General features: G+C 44.1%; 1 protein-coding gene and 1 pseudogene across 1 annotated transcript in view; one reads left to right on the forward strand and one right to left on the reverse strand.

Moving 5' to 3' along the window:
- AKAP6 (A-kinase anchoring protein 6) overlaps window positions 1-26,547 on the reverse strand; it is a 214,758-nt gene that overhangs the window by 97,907 nt on the left and 90,304 nt on the right. The window contains exon 7 of the mRNA XM_066630892.1: window positions 638-786. Coding sequence (XP_066486989.1) covers window positions 638-786 — 149 coding nt within the window. The remainder of the gene's footprint in view (window positions 1-637; window positions 787-26,547) is intronic.
- Window positions 17,782-17,896, forward strand: LOC136637601 (5S ribosomal RNA; annotated as a pseudogene).

Below are 26,547 nucleotides of genomic sequence, written 5' to 3' on the forward strand. Positions count from 1 at the left end.
CAGAACCACAGATCAACTTCTGATAATGACAAGAAAAGCATAGCCCAGTGATGTAAGCTGGTGCTTGCATATCGAGATGCATTTACTATACTGATTAATTACCAGAAGCTGGTGAAAAACAACACACCATCTCCAACATGCTGCGCTTTGGAGTTTCTCAGAGGCATCAGGCTAGCCCTTGCTGAAAGAAAAAGGACTGGAGAAGACAGGTGTTTGGTGTGTTGCAGTGAGGTGATCCTTGTGCTTTTTATTCCCCTCCTTGTTTTTGTATCTTTTATAAAATGATGTTAGGGAACCTTGGGGAATCCAAAGGGAAAAAAGAACCAAGACTTTTACCATGCACGGCAGAGTCAGAGGGTATTCCATGCATTCTCCTGGAGATAATGAGCGGCTGTGGTCGAGAAGCCCGTACAGTACTCAGCTAACATAGTGAAATGAGTTACAACGACTTCATCTTTTATTAAGAAATTACACCTTTTATAATTTTGAACACACACATGCTCAGAATGAATGATTCTTTGCGTTTTGGCTTAGTTGGAAAATCCAACATTGGAATGAAGAAAAGAAGATCATGTTGTTTTTTTTTAAAAAGGCACAGATCACTGAGAATAAAACAACAAAAAGAATAGTTCCCTACCCATTACTTCCCACTGTGTGAACTTTTGACATATCCGCAAACTCTTCCTTTCGCTTGCTACTGCTGTTGTACTGCTCGCTGTACAGCTTTAAGGACATCTGTTCAACAGCATCTCTTTGTGCTTCCAGATAGCATAGCTGAACCTCAGCCTAGAGAAAGAAAACAATAAGAAACGAAGCCTTTGTTTTAATACATAAGGAATGCATTTATGAAGGTACTACTCGTTCTTCAGGGTTAACAAAGACCAGAACCAAGGTTATCTTTTGCACTGGTATTAAATTTCACACTATTATTCTGATGATTATCAACATTGACTTTATATGGTTTTAGGGAGCTAAAATATTCTACAACCCACCCACCTACCCCCCCACACACACACACCACTGTTTACAACCCCAATCTTGCTGTTGGTTTGGTAGTCTTTTGTTTGGGGGAGGGGGTTGCTCCAAATCTGTCTCCATTTGAGCAACAAATGATGCTAGCTAGTGACTTGGCTATGTGACGATGACACTGTTCCTAGGAATGAAATCAATTTGAGAAGTGTAGCTGTATGGGTAGCTAATTGGGGTTTCAATTCTATTCAACTTTCCAGGGCTCATGCAGCCATGTCAACAAGGTGATAGATAGATAGATACTTTATTAATGGTCATCCGACCAGCTAGTCACAAATCAACACAACAAAATACACAAAATTAAAACCAACATCCCTTTACACATATATAAAATCATAAAATCATCAGTTTATACTCTCGATTTTCTTTCTTATCAACTGTGCAGCATGGCAGAAACGGGCCACCCTGAGCGATATATCAGGATTAACATCAGATAGCAGAAAAGCAAGCTGTGCTCCTCCACCTGCATCCCCATTACAACACCAAAAATCGGGGAAATAAAGTTAGATCGCAAATCATAGTTTGGACATTGCAGAATAATATCAACAAGGTGTATGTTGCATCCTGCAGTTGGGAGGCAGCTACAGAGGCCTCCTCAAGGTAAGGGAATGTTTGTTCCCTTACCATGAGGCTGCATTGTGGCTACACTGGAGCACCGGAGCTGGAAAATTGGATAGGATTGGGCCCTGAGACTGCAAGGCTCTCTGATCACCATGGCGTGAATGCCTGGCACAAAGCAGAACACATTGCCTGAATTTGGGTTGGGGAGGGAAAGAAGCTGTGCGGTCAGACCGGCTGCAAAAACTTCAACTTCTGTTTGAACCCCAAAATCAGCTATTTCCAACCGGTGTGCCATGAATGATTCACAGGTGTGACACGGCGGTTTGGGGGAGGGTCATATATTGGTAGGGTGTATTGGAATCTGGAAGAACTGGCGAGGAGGTAGATGTGGTGTCAGCAGTGGCCCCTTTAAGGGTAAGGCCTGGGCATCCAGCAGAGTGTGCTGCACAGCTGCAGCCACTGGAAGGCAATAGGGCCCTCAGGGATATAAGGAGCACCTGAGGCAGGAAGGGGGTGTGGGTTTTGAAGGAGAGCAGGTTGGAGAGGAGACTGATGTGGCATATTGAATTTGGAATCTGACTGTGGATTGTGACTGGACTTTGGGCTTGGACTGGGATACCCTGATGGATTTGACTGACCTACCTGGAACCTGACCTTGGACTGTAACTTGGCATATTGGCTCTGGACTCTGATTTGGCAACTCTGATTGATGGGACTGATTTACTTGGCATCTGTGGACTGGAACTGGACTCTGACTTTTGCTTGCTGCACTGGTGAGTTGCACAAGGGGGACTGATCAGCCTTAAGCAGGCAGGAGGCCTGGTGGATTGGGATTTGGCAGAACACAGGGCCATTGGGGGATGTGAGCCCCCCATCGGCAGCGAGGTGCACCTGGTCAATTGTCAAAATGCTGACGGTGTGCCTTGACCATTTTTGCACCTTGTCAGTGTGCTGTGAGATGAAAAAGGTTGAAAACTGCTGTCCTAAATCAATGAAAAAGGGAGAAGGGGTTTTGCAGGGGTGCAAAAGATATTTGCACAAGTTACTGCCTGGCTTGGATCTAAAGATGCTCTTGAGTGAGGAAAAGCCACTTTGCAGAAAGTATGCCCTCCAATTTCTGCTGATTTCACCTCCCACAGCATCTCCCATGTTCCACACTGTTCCAATCTTCAATAAAAGGGTTTTTCTGGGGGTGGGGGGTGAGATAGGGTTCAGGAGATGGATTGCAAATGTTAGGCTCTAGGCTCATATTTCTTTTTCTAAAAACAGCTGATGGTATAAACATGATGCATTGTACACAGAAGCTTGTATCCCAAGGTTTTGCAGAAAGCTGCTCAGTCATCAGAATCTCCTTCCATTTCTGGAATGCGTGTTCTACTTGTGCAAAGACCCCTTCTCCTTGCGCAATACTCCTTCTGGGAACAAAAAGCACTTCTGAGGACACAGTGGTACTCTGTGAAACCTTAAGATGCAACTCAGAATTCTTTTTTTTTTTTTGCACATGTAAAGGCTCAACTAAGGGGCAGAGGAACAAGGACCAAAAGGCCTGGGTGTGGAAGTCCCTTACCAGTATTTTCTGTTTTTTTGGTTGTTTTATTTAAGTAATGGCATGGGTTTTTTGTTTTTTTTTCTGGGATCCCAGTAATATTCATTTCAATGTAATAAGAAATGCAGTTGTGTGACAACTATATCGTTCAGGGATGTGCGGTGGATGGTGAGGCAGGTGAGGCAGAGTAAATCCCTCAATGGGGCTTGCTTCTGAGAAGCCACATACAGGACTGCTCTGTAACACAATCATAGGATTGTGTTCTTCTTAGCAGTCCCCGAATGCATCAGATGCCATTCTTCCTGCTCTAGGGTTGGTTTTACTGATGATGTAAATAAAAGCAAAGGCGCAGAGCTTTGATGATTGCACCAGTCGGCTTCCCAAAGGTTTCTCAGTAACCTCAACTTTGAGCAAGATGAAGTGCATGGGTCCTGATGTTTCTTTTTAGTCTATTTCCTGGTCAAAAGAATGTGGAATACTATTTGGCTTCAGACCCTGCTGAACAGAAACTTTATGTTTTGCAGCTGTGTGCATGAGTCGGATTCTAGATCCCCAGATGACATGGAGATGGATTTGGCTGATTGCTGGGCTTGCCCCTGGATAGCAGGGAAGTGTGCAGAGGCGAGGCTGAGTTCAAGAGCACTCTGGGGCCAATATGGCATTGTTTTCTTTTAACATGCTCCACTAAAATAAAAACACACCGAAGGAGCTTCCAAAAATGGCATAACTTAGCCACTTAATTCTCTTTCCCCATTAGCAACAGGCTACAGGCAATTACAGGCGCTTCCCTGCATCCCATATCCAAGTTATGCAAATTTTATTAATTTAAATTAGAAGCACTTGGTTTTAGGAATAAGGTTTGCCTTTTGCTAAAAGGGAAGATGTGGGGGACTGATTTTTAAGAGAAGCAGCATAGAATTTTTCTAATCCAGTAATAAATGTTTATCAACATGCTTCGGATTTACTGCACACCATGGTATAGTTTTTAGTCCAGCAATGGTATAACTAAGGAAGTAAGATGATTAATAGATGGTGGCTTGTCTAGAGAAATGTCTACAGATTCCAGAAAAGTTCTTTAGTGACCCTGAACCCCCCTCCCCACAAAACCCCAAAACAACAACAAAAGGAAAAGCAGATGCTCCCTTAACTATCCAGGTAATTTCTCTTCCATGAGATACCAAATTAAAGTTCTTTTCAAAGAAGTGCCTCACAAATCACTAACGTTTATTAGTCTAATAGCTTTGGGTATCTGGTATTACTCATAACAAACTTCAGCTTTGATTTATGCTTGCCAGAAAACCAATTAACAGCATTTTTACTGTCATTATTATCATTATTATTAACATGTTGTCAGCCACTGAAGACTTTCCAGAATGAAGTGTCTTACGGAATACGGTTTTGTGCCATGGGTCTCCATTTAGTTTGCAAACTTTTCTAGTCAGTGGAGTGGCCTGGAAATATCAGGTCCCAAGGTAATGGAAAAATACCACTTTGATACGCCTGTCATCAATCCCAACTCTCAACTCTCTCCATAGATAGCTAGCTCTAGATATTTGCAGGTGTGCATCACTTACGGACATTCTGACCAATGATGGACTGATGGTCTGTCATTGGTTTATGACCAACAACACCAGCCTTGTTCATGTTAGTGGTGTCATGTCCTTAGGAGACCCCAGAGGCCTCCTCTGGGTCACTCCAGGCCTCCATGGGCCTCAAAATGGCCTGCAGAAGCCTCCAGAAGCCCCTTCTGGCTTTTGAAAAACTATTTCCAGTTTGCTTCCAAAAACCAGAAGTAGCTTCCTGACACTTCTGTGGGACATTCTGAGGCCAGTGGAGGCTTGGTGAAATCCAGAGGTGGCCTCCTAAGAACACCACCAAGATATGTTTTTATACATTTTTTGCTTAACAACGATACTGCTTAATGACAGCGTTACTAGAATGTAACCCTGTTGTTAAGCAATGCATACCTGTATTAACAAATGAAACCTTCTGCAAGTATAGATTCATGCTCCTAGCTGCTAATGGAACCATGTTCTGTCCCCCCACCTAAGGGAATCAAAACAGAACATACATAAAATACAGTGACTTTATGATACAGGGGACAGGCAAAGGGAGCCACGGGGGAGGGCAGTGCAGAACTTTGTCCCAGGGTCTGCAGCAACCAAGGTGCCAGAACGTCACTCCTGTTCCCTCACCCATATTTCTAAGGGGAAAAAATTTCTTTTCACTCATCCAGTGTTCAAGGTTGTCTAGGACTATAGCGGGATTCCAAACAGATTGGCATGAGCTGAATTATTCCATGCACAGGATGATGACCCATTTTTCTACTGACTCCCCCATCCACTGGTAGCTCCCTATGCTATTTCTGAGGGTCCTTAACAGTAGGGAGATGGGGAGCTGTTGGATGGAGGCTGAGGCAGAAAAGTTCACTGCTGTGAGCAGTGCACTGTTCATGTTCTCTGGATGCAAGCCTATGTGTGTCCCAAATTTCACACTTCAAGGTGATGTAGAAGTTCCTTAACTACTCAGGGTACACGTCATACCTCCCCCATTTCAAGGCGTACAAACTTTTTTTTTCCAGTCTTCGAGAGCATTTGCTACATCTCTCCCTAGAAACAGGGACCAAGAATCTGATCAGAAAATGAGTTGCCTTATTATTCGCAAAACACACACCAACTCATCTATCTTTATGATTTTCCAGAGAGTTCACATAAATCAGATTACAGTGGTAGTCTAGAGGTCAGGAAAGTATGCACGAAATGTTGCAAGCGCTGAATTTGACAAGAGCAATACAGGGCGTATCACACAGAATTTCCTCATTCCAACTTCACTCCACCAGTTGACCTCCTGCTTCAAGGCTCAATGCAAAGTGATATTGCAGACCTAAGACTTAACCACTTGGGCAGTCCAACCCTACTGAAATCCGCCCCCCCCCACCAATGCAGCAATTCCAGTTCATGCTGCATCCACAGGAGGGAGGCAGTTATTATTAACAGTATTTATATACCGCTTTTCAACTAAAAGTCTTTCAGTTGGAAAGGTACCTTTCAGTTGGAAAGGTAACTTTAGGGTAAGTTCAACTTTGGATCCCAGGGAAAGCCTTCATTGACCTCATGGGACTACTCAGATCTATGCCTGCTGTTTAGCAGGCTCAAGTCCAAGTTGTGTAACTGGTGGTGAGGGAGATGCATGGAGTAGGATATTGGAGCAAATGAGTAAGGTAGACAAATGGAGTTATGATATTGGTGCTGCTGATAGTACTTCCTGCTCTCCGTCCTGCCCAGGAACACACTCATTCCTCTCCTTCTCCCCTATTCCACTCCCGCCATTGTACCTACCTTTGCTTCTATTCCATGTGCTGCTGGAAGCCAGTTTGCAACAGTGGAACTCTGTTCCACTGTCATAAGCCCCAGAGGTAAACCTCTGGATAGGTTTGGGCTGTAAGCCTGCATTTCTATCCAAATATACCTAGGAGTAAGTTCCATTAAACTCAGTGGGGCTAACCTCTGAGTAGACATGCATAGGACTTCCCTGTAAGCCAAAGTACCTCAACAAACATCTCCTCATAGAGGTGTGCGGGGATGCACTGAGGCATTTCCCTAAGGCAGTGGTTTTCAACCTTTTACAACTCGTGGCACACTGGGAAGGCACTAAAATGATCAAGGCACACCATCAGCTTTTTGACAATTGACACTGTGCTGTCAATGGAGGCTCACATCCCCCGATGGTTCTATTGATAAATGACCCTCCCCCAAATTCCCGAGACACACCTGGGGACCATCTGCGGAACACTAGTGTGCCATGGCACAGTGGTTGAAAATGGCTGCCCTAAGGACAGGCTGTGAGGCACAGAGCCAGACTATGGAATTCTGTCCCTTCTGGGGTACCTTTTCACAAGTGAGGATGGGATCCTTCCAGGAGGCATTCCCTGCTGACCACCTGAAGGTCTTTTAACACTGGCTACATTAACTTGTGATTCTTCTAAATGGCTCTTCTGTCTAAGTTTAATTGATTGTTTTAATGAGTTATGTTTTATTGATGCTATTTATTTAAATTACAGGTATTGCTTGGCATTCCATGTCACCTGAGGTGCTGCTTTTCTGCAAAGAATACAGTTGACGAATGCCTAACAGCCCAATCCTATGCATGTCTACTCAGAAGTCAGTCCCATTTGAGTTGATGGGGCTTACTCCCAAGAAAGTGTGGATGGGATTGGGCTGTAAATCAGTGGTTCTCACACATTTAGCACCAGGATCCACTTTTTAGAATGAGAATTTGTCAGGACCCCCCCCCCCCCGGAAGTGATGTCATGGGAAGTGACATCATCAAGCAGGAAAATTTTTAACACTCCTAGGCTGCAGTCCTACCCACACTTACCCAGGAGTAAGTTCCATTTACTAACATTATTAAAAGAATATACATTGTAGCTTGTTAAAAGTACAGGTCTGTAACATTTCCCCAAATTCTGTCACATGCCATGGTAGCCTCAAGTCTAATTTATTAAAAATAAAATATTGAAATGAATGGGGACCCACCTAAAATTGGCTCGCGACCCACCTAGTGGGTCCTGACCCACAGTTTGAGAAACACTGGCCTAAATAGACTAAATAAATAAATAAGATTTTTTTTTAATAGAATAGAATTCTAGAGATCCTAAATGTGATTGCTGCACCTCTTTTTTTAATAAGCAAAACCTTATAAAAGGACAGTGACATATCCATAATGTTTACATTTGTACCCTATGACTGACCAAATAATATGTTCTCCTCTGTACACTTTTGCCCTATGTGGATTGGCATTTTGCTGTGTTGCACACACCCCCCCCCCCCATAAAGCAAATCTTTTCTTTGTTCACTTGGATGACCCTCCCGTGAATCTATGCTGTACACAACTGCCCTCGGGAGAAGTGTCCCACTTTATCATTTGACAATACATTGTGTTTTTTACTTGGCATCAACTATGTTTATATGTTACTGCCATCTTTGGCTACTGTATAAATTTTCAATAGGAACAAATCCAGGCAGATGTGAGCTTCAAATATATCTTTCTGATTTCTGTATGAAGTCATCTATCACAGTGTTCTGCACTTAAGGCTTATTTTCCCCTTCCAACAGCTCATGTTCTACTGATATCATTGCAATTCCACAGAGACTTTGAAAACCTCAAGTAAGTATTGATTAGCTTAAATTAAAAAAAAAATCCTATATTCTTCAGAGGCTACTGTAACATTAGTCAAGAAAATCTGCACTGCAACAAAAGGTATAAGAACAAATCTATGTACCAAATGATAATTAACATTTTAGGTTTCCTTTTAAGTTTCTTTAAAAGATTTTGCAGGTCTCTGTTTTGCATCACAGCTCTTAAAGTCATTTTAATGATCAGTATTGTGAGAAATGATGTCGGACCCCTCCTTTTCTTTACTGGAGATAAAGAGTTCCATAATCAAGTACCTATATATAACTCGAGCTGAGGCGAAGTTAAGGATTGCTTTGATTGACAAGGGCTACCTTGTCATGGTCTAAAACTCTGTCAAACAGAACCAGCACCAGCAAAAAGGTCTGAAAGCCTGCATTTCAAGCTTGTTGTTGCATAATAAAGTAAGCAATATTTGCTATAAATTTTGCATTGCAAATTTTTCTCTGTGGGCTCAGCTACTCTCCTTGGAACTTCAAAGATGTTGCATTTGAGGAATTTTTGTTTCACACTTGCAGGCTTAGGACAGACAAAAGAAAATATTTCTTTACTCAGCGTGTGGTCGGTCTGTGGAACTCCTTGCCACAGGATGTGGTGCTGGCGTCTAGCCTAGACGCCTTTAAAAGGGGATTGGACAAGTTTCTGGAGGAAAAATCCATTACGGGGTACAAGCCATGATGTGTATGCGCAACCTCCTGATTTTAGAAATGGGTTATGTCAGAATGCCAGATGCAAGGAAGGGCACCAGGATGAGGTCTCTTGTTATCTGGTGTGCTCCCTGGGGTATTTGGTGGGCCGCTGTGAGATACAGGAAGCTGGACTAGATGGGCCTATGGCCTGATCCAGTGGGGCTGTTCTTATGTTCTTATAGGCTTGGAGTACCACTTTGTAAAATTAACAATCCCACATCTCCATATGGCAGATGTATAGATCCAAAGGAGATCAGAAATATCTGCTGAAAAAGATTTGAGGGGAGGTCACTACATTACTGAACCCTGAGTGAATTCCATGTTGAAACCCGTTTTTATCCTTTCCTAGTTGTGAAGGTGACCTGACTACACAAACTGTACTATTTCGTACCACTAGTCACCTAATATCAAAGCTAACTAATTCCACATAGCGGAAGAGCAGCTGTGCTCCAGCCCAGAAGAGCAGGAATGGAGAAGCATTTGTTTGCAAATGGCATAGCAGGGGAGTTGCTAAAAGAAACATACAATATGAAACCAAACTTCACCACAGTTCCCCAGGATGGTACAGGCACATTCTATTGCATTCTACCAGTAAAAAAAAAAAAAAAAAAAAATGGCTTTCACTCCTGTGTGATCACTCCACCCCTGGAATGTGTGATTTCCTCCCAAGTACAACCTGGATGAAAAATTCCTAGATCCAAGGCTGGTTGGCCCACGAGACAGACAGAAGTGGCTGCTTTAGGAGGCGGGGAAGGCAATGAACTGCTAGGGCAGTGGTATTCAAACTGGGGCGTCGTGACCCAGCCTGAGGGTCCTAGTCCCTTTCCCCTTATGGGGTGGGGGCAGCCAGGAGGCAGGGAGGAGGCAGCAGCGCGATCCCCAGGATCACACCGCTCAGGGGGGCTGTGGGGGGTGCGGAGAGCCCTGCATGACCTTCGGGTCAGGGAAGATGACAGCGGAGCGATCGCGCCCCGCTCCGCTAAACCGGAAGCGGAGCGCGGTCGCCCCACTCTCACTTTCCCTGACCCAAGGAGCCCTGCAGGCGCTCACGCCCAGCTCCCCGCAGCCAGGGGCGGCTGCTGCAGGGACTGGAGGTTGCACCCCAGTCCCTGCAGCCTGGTCAAAAAGGAACGTGGGGCGATCGCGCACCGCTTCCGGTTTAGCGGAGTGGGGCGCGATCGCTCCGCTGTCACCTTCCCTGACCCGGGGAGCCCTGCCGAAGGTCGCACAGGGCTCCCGCACCCCCGGGGGCTGCAGGGGGCTTGGACAAGTGCACCAAGCCCCTGCAGCCCCCCTGAGCGGTGTGATCTCCCTCCCCCCTGCCCCCTCAAAGACTGACTGCGGGATTCAAACTCCCTGCGAGTATGAAAACCGCAGTGCTAGGGGGAGAGCTTTGTGCCCCTCATCTGACGCTACCTCCCTTGGCCCGCCACCTGCCCAGCCATCCCACTCAGCCTTTGCCCTGTTCTCTTCTCATGCACTGTCCTTGGAGACTTACTTCCATTCTAGTAACACTGACAAAGATCAGAGTGGAAGAACTTGAACAGGAGAGAGCTATTGCAGTGATACGGTTACCAACTGTTTTCATGGAAGAAGAACAACCAGGACGAGGATTGCCACCTCCTTGCCTTGGGCAGTTCCTCAAAGCTGACTGGGTGGGGGAGGGAATTCTGGGCAGTTGTAGGATCCTCCATTTCTATCCAGTTTTGAGGTAGTGCCAGGTAGTGTAGGAGGTAAGAAGGTGACATGGGGATAAGAAGACCTTATTCACCACTTCCACCTCTTGTAAAGGATTTGGAGCAGAAGAAGAACATCCTCCATTCCCAGGACTTTCCCCACCTGATCAGTTTTTGAAGAAGCATCATGTGGTAGAGCAAGTGAAGCCAGCAGTGGTGGTGATGGGCAGATTATGATGGGCAGTGACACATGAGCCACCAATGCACATATGAAAAGTGGGAGGGGCAGCGGAGTCACAATGCATTTTTAGGTACCAGTCCAGCTTTGATTGGCCCTGCCTGGATTCCTTGCAACCAATTATCACTGGACATTTATTGCCCTTAAAGATCAGGTGCAGATAGAATCCTAAAGGGATCCTAAAAATAGCATCCTTTTATCTCCATAATATAATCCCTGACTATGCTCAAGAGTATCAAATGAGAAAGTTACTGAACATAAGAACATAAGAAGAGCCCTGCTGGATGAGGCCAAAGCCCCTGGACATCTAGTCCAGTTTCCTGTATCTCACAGTGGCTCACCAAATGCTTCAGGGAACACACTAGACAACAGACACAACCTGCGTCCCAGTGCCCTCCCCTGCATCTGGCAATCGGAAGCAGCCTGCCTCTAAAACCAAGAGCCTGCACATACCTACTATGACTTGTAACCCATAATGAACTGCCCCCCATCCAGAGGTGCTTCTCCATTTGAGCAGGCCATTGAGAAAGACTTGGCCTGCTAAAGCTTAAATAGTACAGTCTATGTCTTCATCATCCACCATGCTCCTTGTCTTGTAATGCAACCCGCGATAACACCACACTCAGTGCTTTGAGGAGTCTTCCAACAGCTCTTGCACAGCCAGAAGCCATTCCCTTCCCTTCATCGACTTTTGGATCCAACTCAGTGTTTTATATTTTGGTTTTCTTCTTTTGATCATGGCATTCAAGAAAGTTAAACAAGAAAGTATTGAAATACGAATTTGTCATAGCAGGCCGATGGAAGGACCTTGCTGTTTCTCCTCCTCCTCCTCTTAACCTGCACAGTGATGGGCTGCTGATGCCGTTTTAGCAGAGAGAGAAATGACGAAATGGGGACAATGTAAAAAATGTACCCAGCAGATATGTTCTTCTTGGGAGGATGCCGAAAGCACAGATGCCATCTCCTCCGCTGAAAAAAAAATTCCTGACTTACCACGCAACTTAGACGCAACACACAGGACTCTTGAAACAACATGGTGACTGCACTGAAGTACGAAGTGTAGTATAAAGAAGTTTTGAAAACTACTGAATTTATGTAATGAAATCCTGGCAAAATATACTTTCTTTATACATGTGATAGTAGCTGAAGGCCAGGTGGAAATAGGACTAAGTCTCAAGAAGCTTATTTCAGTGGTGTAGTTAGAGGGGGTGCAAAGCACTACGTTTTGCAGGCGAATGCCTCCGATTTGCTCCTACCATCCAGAATGGCTCTGAAGGGGAGGGGGAGAGGCCACTGGCATGGCACATTTAGGCACCTGCAAAACTTAGTGCTTTGCACCCCCTCTAGCTATGCCACTATGTTTTAGTCTTTTCCATGGGATTTTAGGTGAGTACAAGGAATATTTATTTATTCATTCATTCATTCATACTCCACCTTTCCACCCCACTTAAGGGCTCTCAAGGCAGCTTCAACGATATTTCAATACAATAAAAACAGCACTAAAATAATTAAAACAATTAAAATCACAAAAACAATAAAACACAGTTGATGGACAACTTCAATCCCAGGTGACACTATTTAGATAATTGTTTAGACTGAAATTTAAGTTACAAATAAGGCAGATTTCACAGAGGTGGTCTAGGCTGACCCATGCAGCCATTTGGTAAAATGGGAAAGAAGCTACCATCCATCATCCCAAGTTCCTTAGTGTCTACACATACAAGTGCCAGGATGTCTCTTTTGTTTCAGTGCTGGGGAATATATCTGGACACCAAGAATCACTGGCACAGCCAAAGCAGCATTGAAAGAAACGTGCGACTGTACGTGTGCATCTCAACCTGCGAGTCTTGCTTTGAGGATTTAATATTATTGAGCTCAGAATGAAATCAACACCAACCTCTTGCATATCGGTCAGCAACAGATGTTGGAGAAACTCAGATGCTGTAGGGAGTGCCACCTACCCAGTGTGCTAGTACACCCAGCTAGCTGCACTTCTCTACAACATCAGAAGGAAGTGTACACATCGAAAATGCACAAGTTGTTTGCATAATGGACGCTTGTTCGTGTCTCTCCTGCACCAGTCTATCTTTTGCTATTCTAAAGATACGTCACTCACGCGTCCAGCTGGCAGAATTTCTTGCAACGTCCAGAGTCGCTTTAGAAAGCGGAACTGTTCTAAACATAAAGTATTTGTATTGTTGAGAGGTCAGCTTCCCTGCTGCTGCTGAATTCCTTGCAATTTGCATACCATTAAAGCATTAGCCATAATGTTTGGAAAATTTAATTTTAAAGCTGTGCTGTTAAAGATGTTTGCTGAATTGTAAGCATCTATGACAGCTGGGAAATTTGTTAACATTCGGATAGTTACACTGTTTGTGCCTTAGTCTGGAAGGTAGTAAACAAAATCCCTCTCTACTTTACACCAATAAATGAGATTTTAATGCCAGAAAAGGTGTTTAAAAAAAACAAAAAAACAAATTTTATCACAGGAATGCAGTAATGAAGGCAACCTGTCTTTTTATTTTCAATATTTTGCATTCAATAAAATAGAAAACTTTTTATGCATTTATTTGCTTATTTTTGGCCTGGGGTACAGTTTTATGTGTTGGTACATCAAAGCAGAAAAACATACCACTCTTCTGTCATTCTAAAAGCTCCCTGCTTATTGAATCACTTTCCCTACTCTTCATGGGCCTACCACGTGTCCTAAGCAGCCGCCGTATTCATTTCTACTTTTCATATATTCTATTGCTACAGCAGTGATTTTCAATCAATGTGCCGCAGACTGTTGGTGTGGCACAAATGATCCACAGGTGTGCCGCAGGAGTTTGGGAGAAGGTCATTTATTAGTAGGGCCATCGGGGGATGTGAGCCCCCTATTGGCAGTGAGGTTTGCCTTGTCAGTTGTCCGAAAACCGATGGTGTGTTTGACAATTTAGTGCCTTCTCAGCATGCTACAAGATGGAAAAAGGTCAAAAATTGCTATGCTACTGTATTACTTCCTAACAAAATCATACAACTAGAATTTTTTTTTAAATGTATCATATAATGAGAAGAACAAATCCTGTTTCTCTTATTTCGCCACTTCCTGTCTCTCCAGTATATCAATAATAAATGGTTCTTACTCAATGGCTATAATCCACATAGTACCCCAGAAATGCTGTGAAACAGTAATCCTTGGATAATGGCGCAAAGGAAGGAACAAAGCAGAGACAACAAGAGTTGCTTTACATATGAATAACAATTCAGTTACCAAAACAGTAGTGAACAAGCAGGACTTTATGGGGTTCTTTTTAAAAATTTAGCCTCCTGTGGTCCGAATAGTCTTTTTCCTATGGCTCAGGAATGCACAGTAACATGCAGCCCGGTGCCTATATCTTTATTTCAAAGAGAATCATTCAAGCCGACATCCACCCTGTCAAGAAGCTCGACTTTGAGCTGCTAATGCAGAATAAAAATCAATATATATTTTGATCATTTGATGAATATTTACTTCTTTCTTTAGCGCTCAGGGACTTCCAAATGAAAACTGCTGAATCAAGACATTTTATTTTTCTGTGTTTGTGCCAACACCAATTTACTACCCTCCAGAAAGTTCCTGAACAAGACATCCCAAGTGGCATCCTTGTTGGTTTTTCCTGTCAGTCATAACAGGCTGCCAGCAGGGAACCATAATCATTTCCCTTTCATACTGTTAGTGCTCCAAAAAAGAAGTAGTTTGATTTACTTCCCCTGAAAAAGTAAACTTGTCCTATTTAAACCTACTGTAGAATGCTTGAGTGTCTGTTTCTTTCTGCTGCGCCTGAAACAAGCGATAACACCGATTAAAAGTTAAATGCTTGTTTTTTTTGCTCTCACAAGAAACAGAATTTACAACTGGGTTTCAATGCAAGGGTTTCAATGCAGTGCAACTGGGTTTCTTAATGGGAACACTAAGGAAACAAAGAGCTTTAAAAATGCTTTTTCTACATAGATTTTTTTTTAAAAATTACAGTCAAATTCTAGCTGACTGATCTAATAAGCCCGAAGGCTTCACAACTTTATTATGAAAAGACTTTCAGCAGTAGCCCCAACTTGCTCCCAACAGCCAAGCAATTAAGATGCAACTTCCATTGGCTGCAGGTTTGATAAGAAATATAAACTCATTTTTAATACAGGAGGTTTTAAAAAATGTATATCAAAAGTCTATCAAGAGCAGTCGTTTCTACAGTGATGTTTTAAATGCTTTAAAAATCTGAAAAGAAGAACAGGATTGGCTCAACAAAAATTGTACACGCAAGCAATTTTGGTTTTGCAAAATAATGTTATCCTGACTCAGTAGAAGGCCTTTAAGTTAAACAGCAATTTTGTTAGTTTCTTTTTATAAATTAAATAAAAGTGGCAGCAGATGACTTACAGAAGGCTGGTATCTGCTAGTACAGTTATGAGATATTATGCAAACAGATGTTTTAAATAAAATAAAATATTTAGATAGCTGAATACAAAGGCAATTATAAAACGACTTTGTTAAATTCAATTTTTCAATTTTTGGGTAAGGGGGCAGGGAGACAGGAGGAAAAAGAAAAGAATTGCCCTGGAAACAGTATCAACAGGAAAAGATCCTATATCTAAAACAGCTGGAGACTGTAGCTAATATAAATTAACTTGAAAATAAAAATGCTTTATGCCTCTGGAGACAGGCTGTAACATGTAGTAAAATAAAAGATGAGAATATAAATGTATTGTTAAATCCTTACTTTATGTCTACATATTGTATTAAGATGTGATCCGCTACCAAAGAGAAAGAGTTTAGAGCTGGTTCTTACACACACACACACACACACAATTAATGCAAGCAACACATTTGAAAGAAGAATAAAAGGCCCTTAACAAAAAAAAATTCTGACAAATGTTACCTCCTTTCATAGACACTCACTTTAGTGAGGTAGTGATAATAATGTGAGACCACTTTTATTGCATTATCTAAATAGACCAAATCTAATGAAAACCTTTTATCTGTTCACTTTACATGAATTTTGATTCACATGTTTCTTCTGTATGTCTAAAAACCAAATGCAAGCAAAGATTGATCTCACTTTTAAAATTTTCAGAAGAAGGAATCTAAATACATATCTTTCCTTGGGCCAAGACAGTGTAACTTTTATATCTTGCTCAGGTTAACGCTCCTCTACTCAAAACTGTGCTCACTCTCACAAAACTCTATACTTTTTAGAAACCTGTGTAGAAATTCTCCCCCTTCAACCTTTGGTCTACAGCAGGGGTGCCCAAACCCCGGCCCTGGGGCCACATGCAGCCCTCAAGGTTTCTCAATGTGGCCCTCAGGGAGACCCCAGTCTCCAATGAACCTCAGGCCGTCCAGAGATTTGCTGGAGCCCGCACTGGCCCAACGCAAGTGCTCTCAGCGTGAGGGTGACTGTTTGACCTCTCAGGTGAACTGTGGGATGAGGGCTCCCTCCACTGCTTGCTGTTTCACATCTGTGATGCAGCAGTGGCAGGGAAGGAAAGGCTGGCCTTGCTTTGTGCCAGGCCTTTTATAGGCCTTGAGCTATTGCAAGACCTTCATTCATTCATATAAGTTCATCTTTAATATATTCATTTATGTATACTTATGTAAATGTATTCAAATTTTAAATGTAAATTAATTCTTTCCCCCCCCCGGCCCCCGACACAGTGCCAGAGAGATGATGTGGCCCTCCTGCCAAAAACTTTGGACACCCCTGGTCTACAGTCCTCCATCCTCTGAAGTTTACCTGCCTTGCTACACCTTTTCTGCACCTTCTGATCAATGTGAGAGTCCTCCCCACAGTGCCCTTTCTCTCTCTCTCAATCTTCACAGCTCACTTTCCGTAAGGCCTCTGTCCAGTGGCGCCACTAGGGTTTGTGTCACCTGGTGCGGGAGGCCAGTGCATCACCCCCATGATGGACCTCCTCCCATGCAGTGGGTAGGGCAGCACCCCAGGTGGTGGGACGTGGTGTTGTACAATTACCCCACCCCTGCTGGTTCTTCGGCTGTAACATTTGATAGAATAGAGATATTTCAATGTGGTTTGTTTCATTGCATTCTGCATGAAATTACACATTGAATTGATATATAACATGATGGAATTACTCAAAAATACCAAGACATTAACAATTTTGGCCAGTAGTGGTGTCGCCCCCCCATGCACCCCCCCCGGTGCAGCCCACACCCCACTAGTGACACCACTACCACTGTCTCATTCAAACATTTGGCCTTAGTCCTTGATTCTCCTTATACATGCTCTGGTACTCTTTCTTTAGCCACTGAACCTCAAAGCCACGTGCCTCTTAGATTCCCAAGTAGGTTCATATATACGTAATATATGCAGACATTTCCCAAAGTGCATTCTACCAGCAAGAGTGTGCTCAGTCTGTGTTCCTCATCACAGAGAGGATTCGACACATTTCTAGGTCTTCTGAAGGCTGGAGAGGCCAAGCTTGGCTTCTCCAGCCCCCAGTAGACCTTCTGGGTCCTCTGGAAGATCTACATCAGAAGTGACAATTTTAGGCCTTCCAGAGGCCTCAGAAGGTTTTCTGGGGACCAGGGAGGTCACAAACAGCTTCTCCAGCCCTCAAATTCTAAAAACATTCCTTTAAGGCTCGGAAAATGGTCCTCAAGGGGAAAAAAAGGATAGCGGGGGGAGAAGTCGCAGTGGTGCCCCCCCGCTGGGTGGTGTTCCAAGGCATTGGCCTCCTGATCCATCAGGTACATCAGTCCCTCCCATAGATTTCCATCCCCACACAGAATTAAGAACCCAATCCTATGCATGTTTATTCAGAATTAACTCCCATTATAGTCAATGTGGCTTACTCCCAGGTAAGTGTGGATAGGAATACAGCTGACCCTACACATGCCCGATCTCGTCTGATCTCGGAAGCTAAGCAGGGGCAGGCCTGGTTAGTACTTGGATGGGAGACCACCTGGGAATACTGGGTGCTGTAGGCTTATACCATAGTCTTTTGAGACTGAAGGTTGCCAACCAACCAGTGGAGTTCATTGACCCTTGAGGGACATCCTGGCTCTTCTCCAGAGTGTGCTTTGTTGTGACATCTTGATCAAGGAACAGAAGCCTACCCCGGTAAAGTCACCAAAGCCAGACATTTTTGCCAGACAAAAATGCCAGACATTTTCTCCTGGGTGCCTGTTTTGGCATCTCTGATCATTAGAAGATACAATAAAGGCTACTGCACCATTCTGCCGACATCTTTCAGGTGCTGGCATTCTGCTGCGGATTGCTTTGTGCTTACTTTTCCTGCTGGAATGAAGGGGAGAACCCATGAATGAAAGTGGACTGCGAGCACATCCGAACTCACAGAGACCTCTGAATTATGCACAGTATTTGCTCTGCTAATCAGGACTGCTCCATTATTGCTTTTTAAGAAGGTTGATTGTAATAAATATTTATAGTTGATAGACTGTTTATCACTGTCTCTCCCTCATGTGGCAAAATCACAGTACTCCCATTCAACTACCAGATGATGGCTTTTCCCGTCTGTTATACACCCCATTTCGTATATCTGCTCTGCCCCATGGCTGGTCCCTTGAACTCCATTCATTTTTTCCTCTGCTCCAGCACCCTCTTTCTCTTACCTCATTGTATTGTATTGGCAACCTTCAGTCTCGAAAGACTATGGTATCGCGCTCTGAAAGGTGGTTCTGGCACAGCGTCTAGTGTGGCTGAAAAGGCCAATCCGGGAGTGACAATCCCTTCCACACCGGGAGCAAGTGCAGTCTGTCCCTGGTCTGTCTCCCTGGCTATGGGCCTTCCTTCTTTGCCTCTTAGCCTCAGACTGTTGGCAAAGTGTCTCTTCAAACTGGGAAAGGCCATGCTGCACAGCCTGCCTCCAAGCGGGCCGCTCAGAGGCCAGGGTTTCCCACTTGTTGAGGTCCATCCCTAAGGCCTTCAGATCCCTCTTGCAGATGTCCTTGTATCGCAGCTGTGGTCTACCTGTAGGGCGCTTTCCTTGCACAAGTTCTCCATAGAGGAGATCCTTTGGGATCCGGCCATCATCCATTCTCACGACATGACCAAGCCAACGCAGGCGTCTCTGTTTCAGCAGTGCATACATGCTAGGGATTCCAGCACGTTCCAGGACTGTGTTGTTTGGAACTTTGTCCTGCCAGGTGATGCCGAGGATGCGTCGGAGGCAGCGCATGTGGAAAGCGCTCAGTTTCCTCTCCTGTTGTGAGCGAAGAGTCCATGACTCGCTGCAGTACAGAAGTGTACTCAGGACGCAAGCTCTGTAGACCTGGATCTTGGTATGTTCCTTCAGCTTCTTGTTGGACCAGACTCTCTTTGTGAGTCTGGAAAACGTGGTAGCTGCTTTACCGATGCGCTTGTTTAGCTCGGTATCGAGAGAATGAGTGTCGGAGATCGTTGAGCCAAGGTACACAAAGTCATGGACAACCTCCAGTTCATGCTCAGAGATTGTAATGCAGGGAGGTGAGTCCACATCCTGAACCATGACCTGTGTTTTCTTCAGGCTGATTGTCAGTCCAAAATCTTGGCAGGCCTTGCTAAAACGATCCATGAGCTGCTGGAGGTCTTTGGCAGAGTGGGTAGTGACAGCTGCATCGTCGGCAAAGAGGAAGTCACGCAGACATTTCAGCTGGACTTTGGATTTTGCTCTCAGTCTGGAGAGGTTGAAGAGCTTTCCGTCTGATCTGGTCCGGAGATAGATGCCTTCTGTTGCAGTTCCAAAGGCCTGCTTCAGCAGGACAGCGAAGAAAATCCCAAACAAGGTTGGTGCAAGAACACAGCCCTGCTTCACTTCGCGCACTTACCTCATTACAATTCATAAAACAACCTCTCTCTCTTTTTCCTCACTACTACAGACCTGCAGTTTCTTTGTTTAGTTATCCCTTTTTTCCTTTGCATCGCTCTCCCTCTCTCCACAACCACAGCTCCCTCAGAACCCCCATCTCTCTTGCCCCTCCCCGATTTGATTTCCTAGGTCTATTTTAGGGTTGCAACTCTAACTATTTCTGGACATTTTCCCCTCCCCCAACTCTGCATTATATGTGAAATCAGAGTCCAGGAAGGCTCTATTAAAATCTTCAGGCAGTAGTATAGCTACAGGGGAGCAGTGCAGTGAGTGTCGCAAGTGCCGCATAAGTGGCCCCTCCCACTTGTCATTGGAGCCATTCTGGGCAATGATGGCAACATGCATGTCTTGCTGCACAGAATGGCTCCAGTGGTAAGTGAAAGGGGTCCGTTGGACAACATGTTGAGACACCCGCAATATTTACCATGTCACTCCCCCGTAGCTATGCTACTCTCTCCAGGACTGCTTCAGCGGTCCCTGAAGCTGACTCTTGGAGACTCCAGGTCAATCCCGGAAGGTCAGCAACCTTAGTCTCTCTGTTTACCAACCTCTTTTTTTTTTTTTGCTGCTGCTGCTGCTTTTTTCTGTGCCTTCTACTCCTTGCTGAGTTTTTCATGTCCGTGGCTGAAAAGCCATTCACAGACCAAGCAGTCTCAGATGCAGACAGACTATGCAGTGTATACTTATAATGGCAGTCCCTTCCCGGTTTGTTTCTCATAATTTTGTCCCCAGAGGGCTCTGGTAGAACAGAAAAGGAGCAGAGGAAGAGAAGGGGTAAGGAGAGGCAGAATGGAGAGGACTGAGAAAGGAGAAAAGAGGCATGAGCTACAGCACTGTAAACAACTTGTTTGTGTTCATGTCTTACCAGCTGCATCCATCTTCCTAGGAACAAGATTGAAAAGTATGGCTGGTTGGCTCTGAGGGACTGGAAATACTTGCGCCAATTTCACCAGTGCCTCTGAATTCAGGAAGTGGGCAAATATTTTCATGCCAGGGATGTGTGGTGAGGCAGAGCCTCCCCACCGTAGTCCTTCAAAAAGTGCCGCCACCACCCTGTGAGATGTTGTTTTGCCAAGTTAGTCTCCTCTCCAACCTGCACTCCTTCTATCACCCACCACCCTTTCTGCCTCAGATGCTCCCTATATACCTGAGGGATCTCCTTATGCTCTAGTGGCTGCAGCTACCACCTGGGCTTTAATCCTGTATTTACTCAGAGCAAGGGGCACTGTGGACACCACACCCTATCTCCTCAGTAATATCTTTCGCAATTCCAATACAGATGTGCAAGCACTCACAACCCATGAGCTCTGCATGTGGGTTGTGAGTGCTTGCACACCTCACAGGGTGGCGGTGGTGCTTTTCAAAGGTTTAAGACAGGGAGGCCCTGCCTCCCCTGCCTCCCCATGCACCGCACGTCCCTGTTTCATGCAGATATTGTGCTGTCTCCAGCATCCATGTTTGATAGGCAAAAGGTATGAAAGGACCACAATCAATGGATATTGGGAATTCTCCAAGCAGATCAGGTACAGTTAGAGAGGGAGGTCAGCATTCAGCTTGTGAGCTTCGTATCCAGCAGGCCTGATCTAGAATGTAATCACCACCTTTGGCTTTGCTAAAAGGGAAAGTTGCACAATGAACTGTCAACAGCTGTCTGAATTGATGAATGACTTTGCACCCTGATCCTATATACTTTTATGTGAAACTAAGGTCCATTGATTTTATTCTTCCCCATTAAATTTTGCACATTGCTCTAGATGTGGTGGAACTCTCCTCACCATCAGCACCAATGAAATATTTAAAATCTCTCTTCCAACAGCCATTGAGAGGACTACAACCCTAGGTGATATTCACATGGCCCTCACCTACTGACTGTGAAAGCTTCCACAGCCTTCGCCACTAATTGAACGGACCAATTCTGCAGTGCTGTGTGTGATTTGTGATATTATGCCTTTAAGTGTGTTATTTAAGTTTGCAATGCAGTTAATTGAAACTCTACTAGATGCAAATCAAAAGTTTCAGCCTTAATTGAGATATTTTGAAAATTGAACCCATTGCTTCAGGCAGGTGCTACATGAGATTCCATTAATATAGGTAATTAACATTAGCCTCTGCTTTAATTAACATGCACACTTTAATTAGTAAAGCATTAACCAACATTAAAAAATCTGATCTTCATGCATCACAAACCCTGCAGAGTTATGACTTCTATGTTTTTTTCCCCAAGGCTGTAAATCACATAGCACATTGACAGTTTTTAGAAGTATTTTATTCAATAAATAAGTTACTGGAAATTCTGCAAATTGTAAGTCTTTTAAATAATGCAAACTTTAAGAATATATTACTCTTACTCATTTTTATTTTTAAAATTAAACTTACTTTGAATTGTTTTGAACTCAAAAAATTAATAAAAACAAGTGCTATGTTTTCAGAAAATGCATCCATGTGTAAAGTTTTGACCTATACAGACGTCTTCATCAGCCATCTTTCTGTTTTTCTGGTGAAGAATACTGTGTGATTGGAAAGATTGCATAACAGTAGCTATTTTATTTTTAATCTTAGCAATTGATCTAACAATTGGCTGTATCAACAATTAATTTTTATTTGTTCCCATGGCCCCAAGTTCACCCTAGAATAACACAAAAATTGTAAACAAAAACCTGCAGTCCCTTTATCCCAGCAATTTTCAACCTTTTTCATCTCAGGGCACACTGACAAAGTGCTAAAATTGACAAAGCACACCATGAGATTTGTGATAATTACAAGGCACACCATACTGCTGGTAGGGGGGAGGCTCACATCCCCCAATGGCCCTAATGACCCTCTCCCAAATCCCCACAACACACCTGTGGGCCATCTGCGGCACAGTGGTTGAAAACCACTGCTTTATCCACTAAGATGCAGTGAATCATGATATTTAAATCTTGATAGAAAACATTTTTGCAAAGACAGTTTGAACAACAGTCAGTTGTCTAATGCAGTGTTTCCCTAACTGTGGGTCAGGACCCATCAGCAGGTCCTGACTTGTGAAACTGAAACTGACTAGATCAGCTAGTCACGGAGCCCACCAGAGGACAGGTGACTCTGGATTTAATTTTGTGCGGTACGCAGGACCTGGTTAGAGATGTAAACGTTACTGAGCCATTGGGGAATAGTGATCATGCTGCGATCCGTTTTGACGTGCACGTTGGGGGAGGAATACCAGGCAAATCTCTAACAAAAACCCTTGACTTCCGACGGGCGGACTTCCCTCAAATGAGGAGGCTGGTTAGAAGGAGGCTGAAAGGGAGGGTAAAAAGAGTCCAGTCTCTCCAGAGTGCATGGAGGCTGCTTAAAACAACAGTAATAGAGGCCCAGCAGAGGTGTATACCGCAAAGAAAGAAGGGTTCCACTAAATCCAGGAGAGTGCCCGCATGGCTAACCAGCCAAGTTAGAGAGGCTGTGAAGGGCAAGGAAGCTTCCTTCCGTAAATGGAAGTCTTGCCCTAATGAAGAGAATAAAAAGGAACATAAACTGTGGCAAAAGAAATGTAAGAAGGTGATAGGGGAGGCCAAGCGAGACTATGAGGAACGCATGGCCAGCAACATTAAGGGGAATAATAAAAGCTTCTTCAAATATGTTAGAAGCAGGAAACCCGCCAGAGAAGCGGTTGGCCCTCTGGATGGTGAGAGAGGGAAAGGGGAGATAAAAGGAGACTTAGAGATGGCAGAGAAATTAAATGAGTTCTTTGCATCTGTCTTCACGGCAGAAGACCTCGGGCAGATACCGCTGCCCGAACGGCCCCTTCTAACCGAGGAGTTAAGTCAGATAGAGGTTAAAAGAGAAGATGTTTCAGACCTCATTGATAAATTAAAGATCAATAAGTCACCGGGCCCTGATGGCATCCACCCAAGGGTTATTAAGGAATTGAAGAATGAAGTTGCAGATCTCTTGACTAAGGTATGCAACTTGTCCCTCAAAACGGCCACGGTGCCAGAAGATTGGAGGATAGCAAATGTCACGCCTATTTTTAAAAAGGGAAAGAGGGGGGACCCGGGAAACTATAGGCCGGTCAGCCTAACATCTATACCGGGTAAGATGGTGGAATGCCTCATCAAAGATAGGATCTCAAAACACATAGACGAACAGGCCTTGCTGAGGGAGAGTCAGCATGGCTTCTGCAAGGGTAAGTCTTGCCTCACAAACCTTATAGAATTCTTTGAAAAGGTCAACAGGCATGTGGATGCGGGAGAACCCGTGGACATTATATATCTGGACTTTCAGAAGGCGTTTGACACGGTCCCTCACCAAAGGTTACTGAAAAAACTCCACAGTCAGGGAATTAGAGGACAGGTCCTCTCCTGGATTGAGAACTGGTTGGAGGCCAGGAAGCAGAGAGTGGGTGTCAATGGGCAATTTTCACAATGGAGAGAGGTGAAAAGCGGTGTGCCCCAAGGATCTGTCCTGGGACCGGTGCTTTTCAACCTCTTCATAAATGACCTGGAGACAGGGTTGAGCAGTGAAGTGGCTAAGTTTGCAGATGACACCAAACTTTTCCGAGTGGTAAAGACCAGAAGTGATTGTGAGGAGCTCCAGAAGGATCTCTCCAGACTGGCAGAATGGGCAGCAAAATGGCAGATGCGCTTCAATGTCAGTAAGTGTAAAGTCATGCACATTGGGGCAAAAAATCAAAACTTCACATATAGGCTGATGGGTTCTGAGCTGTCTGTGACAGATCAGGAGAGAGATCTTGGGGTGGTGGTGGACAGGTCGATGAAAGTGTCGACCCAATGTGCGGCAGCAGTGAAGAAGGCCAATTCTATGCTTGGGATCATTAGGAAGGGTATTGAGAACAAAACGGTTAGTATTATAATGCCGTTGTACAAATTGATGGTAAGGCCACACCTGGAGTATTGTGTCCAGTTCTGGTCGCCGCATCTCAAAAAAGACATAGTGGAAATGGAAAAGGTGCAAAAGAGAGCGACTAAGCTGATTACGGGGCTGGGGCACCTTCCTTATGAGGAAAGGCTACGGCGTTTGGGCCTCTTCAGCCTAGAAAAGAGACGCTTGAGGGGGGACATGATTGAGACATACAAAATTATGCAGGGGATGGACAGAGTGGATAGGGAGATGCTCTTTACACTCTCACATAATACCAGAACCAGGGGACATCCACTAAAATTGAGTGTTGGGCGGGTTAGGACAGACAAAAGAAAATATTTCTTTACTCAGCGCGTGGTCGGTCTGTGGAACTCCTTGCCACAGGATGTGGTGCTGGCGTCTAGCCTAGACGCCTTTAAAAGGGGATTGGACGAGTTTCTGGAGGAAAAATCCATTATGGGGTACAAGCCATGATGTGTATGCGCAACCTCCTGATTTTAGGAATGGGTTAAGTCAGAATGCCAGATGTAGGGGAGGGCACCAGGATGAGGTCTCTTGTTATCTGGTGTGCTCCCTGGGGCATTTGGTGGGCCGCTGTGAGATACAGGAAGCTGGACTAGATGGGCCTATGGCCTGATCCAGTGGGGCTGTTCTTATGTTCTTATGTTCTTATGACAAGCTGATAACTAATGAGGAAAATGTGCTGAGTTCTATGGAAAATGAAATGAGGTGCACGTGCACATTTACTCATGAGTAGGCAAACGTGTCTCAGTCCACTTCGAAAAGCAGACTGAGAGGAACACTGCACCACCAGAATGGTCCAGATCTGATGAACACCGGCACAAAAAACACTTGAAAAGGGAGCCCCCTCTCTCCAAGCTGACAAGGAAAATGTATTGAGCCCTAAGGAAAGTGAAAGTGAGCTGCCTGTGTGTATTTACTCATGAGTAAGCAACTATGCCCCACGAAGAGGAACACACCACCAGAATGGTCCTGACCCTATGAACATGAAGCTCAAAAAATGCACGAGAAGTACCCTCCCCCCCTAATAAAAATGATAAAAACACAGGCTTGAGCAGCTGGTAAGATCAATTTTTTTTTTTAAATCTTGTAAAGCTAGCTGAGTTCCAATAGAGTGTCACTTTAAAAAGTGGGTTCAAGCGCTAAAAAGTTTGGGAACCACTGGTCTAATGGATGCAAACATATCTGAATCAGCAACAACCATTTTTAAAGAACATAACTCTTACAGGGTTGTGAACGCTAAAAATTGTTTTCTGGATGGTCCTGATAGTACTGTTGCTAAAATTGGTTAGAACAATGTGTTCAATAGTTTTTCAATGGTGCAGTTCAATTACTCAGATTGTGAACCCTGATCAGAATCCAGTGTTGCATCTTGAGCGATTTAACCTCCTGTTGATGACAAAGTGCAACTATCTATTGCATATTCAGCTGCCAAGGAAATCTATGAGAAGTGCTACATGTAAAACAGCCCCTTGGAAGAAGAACCCAGATTACTGTGCATTCAGTCTTCCCAGGGAAGAGGAACTTTGGAAGCTAGATTTTGTATAGAGACACAGGAACAGCACCAGCTAAGGTAAGAGACAACTATATGCATGCAACTCAGAGAAGAACTACACTTTGATTGAAGTCTCTAGAGGTACCAAGTCAATTTTCTTCCCTGAAACATATTTCAGGGGGGAAAAAAGACCTGCAGAAGAAAAGCAAAGAAGAAAGATTTGATTTACTAACAAAATGATTGTCTGCAGGGCAAGATGCCTTCAGTGCACATAGTGAAATTAATATGGGGGGCTAAATTCTATGTTATTTTGGGCAAAGCTTTACGGTGTGTTTCATATTCACACTGTGCATACACACATGTTCTTACATAAACACATACACAGAAATGTAAAATCT

This window comes from Tiliqua scincoides, chromosome 1, assembly GCF_035046505.1.
Source record: "Tiliqua scincoides isolate rTilSci1 chromosome 1, rTilSci1.hap2, whole genome shotgun sequence".
In the NCBI taxonomy this organism is placed as follows: domain Eukaryota; kingdom Metazoa; phylum Chordata; class Lepidosauria; order Squamata; family Scincidae; genus Tiliqua; species Tiliqua scincoides.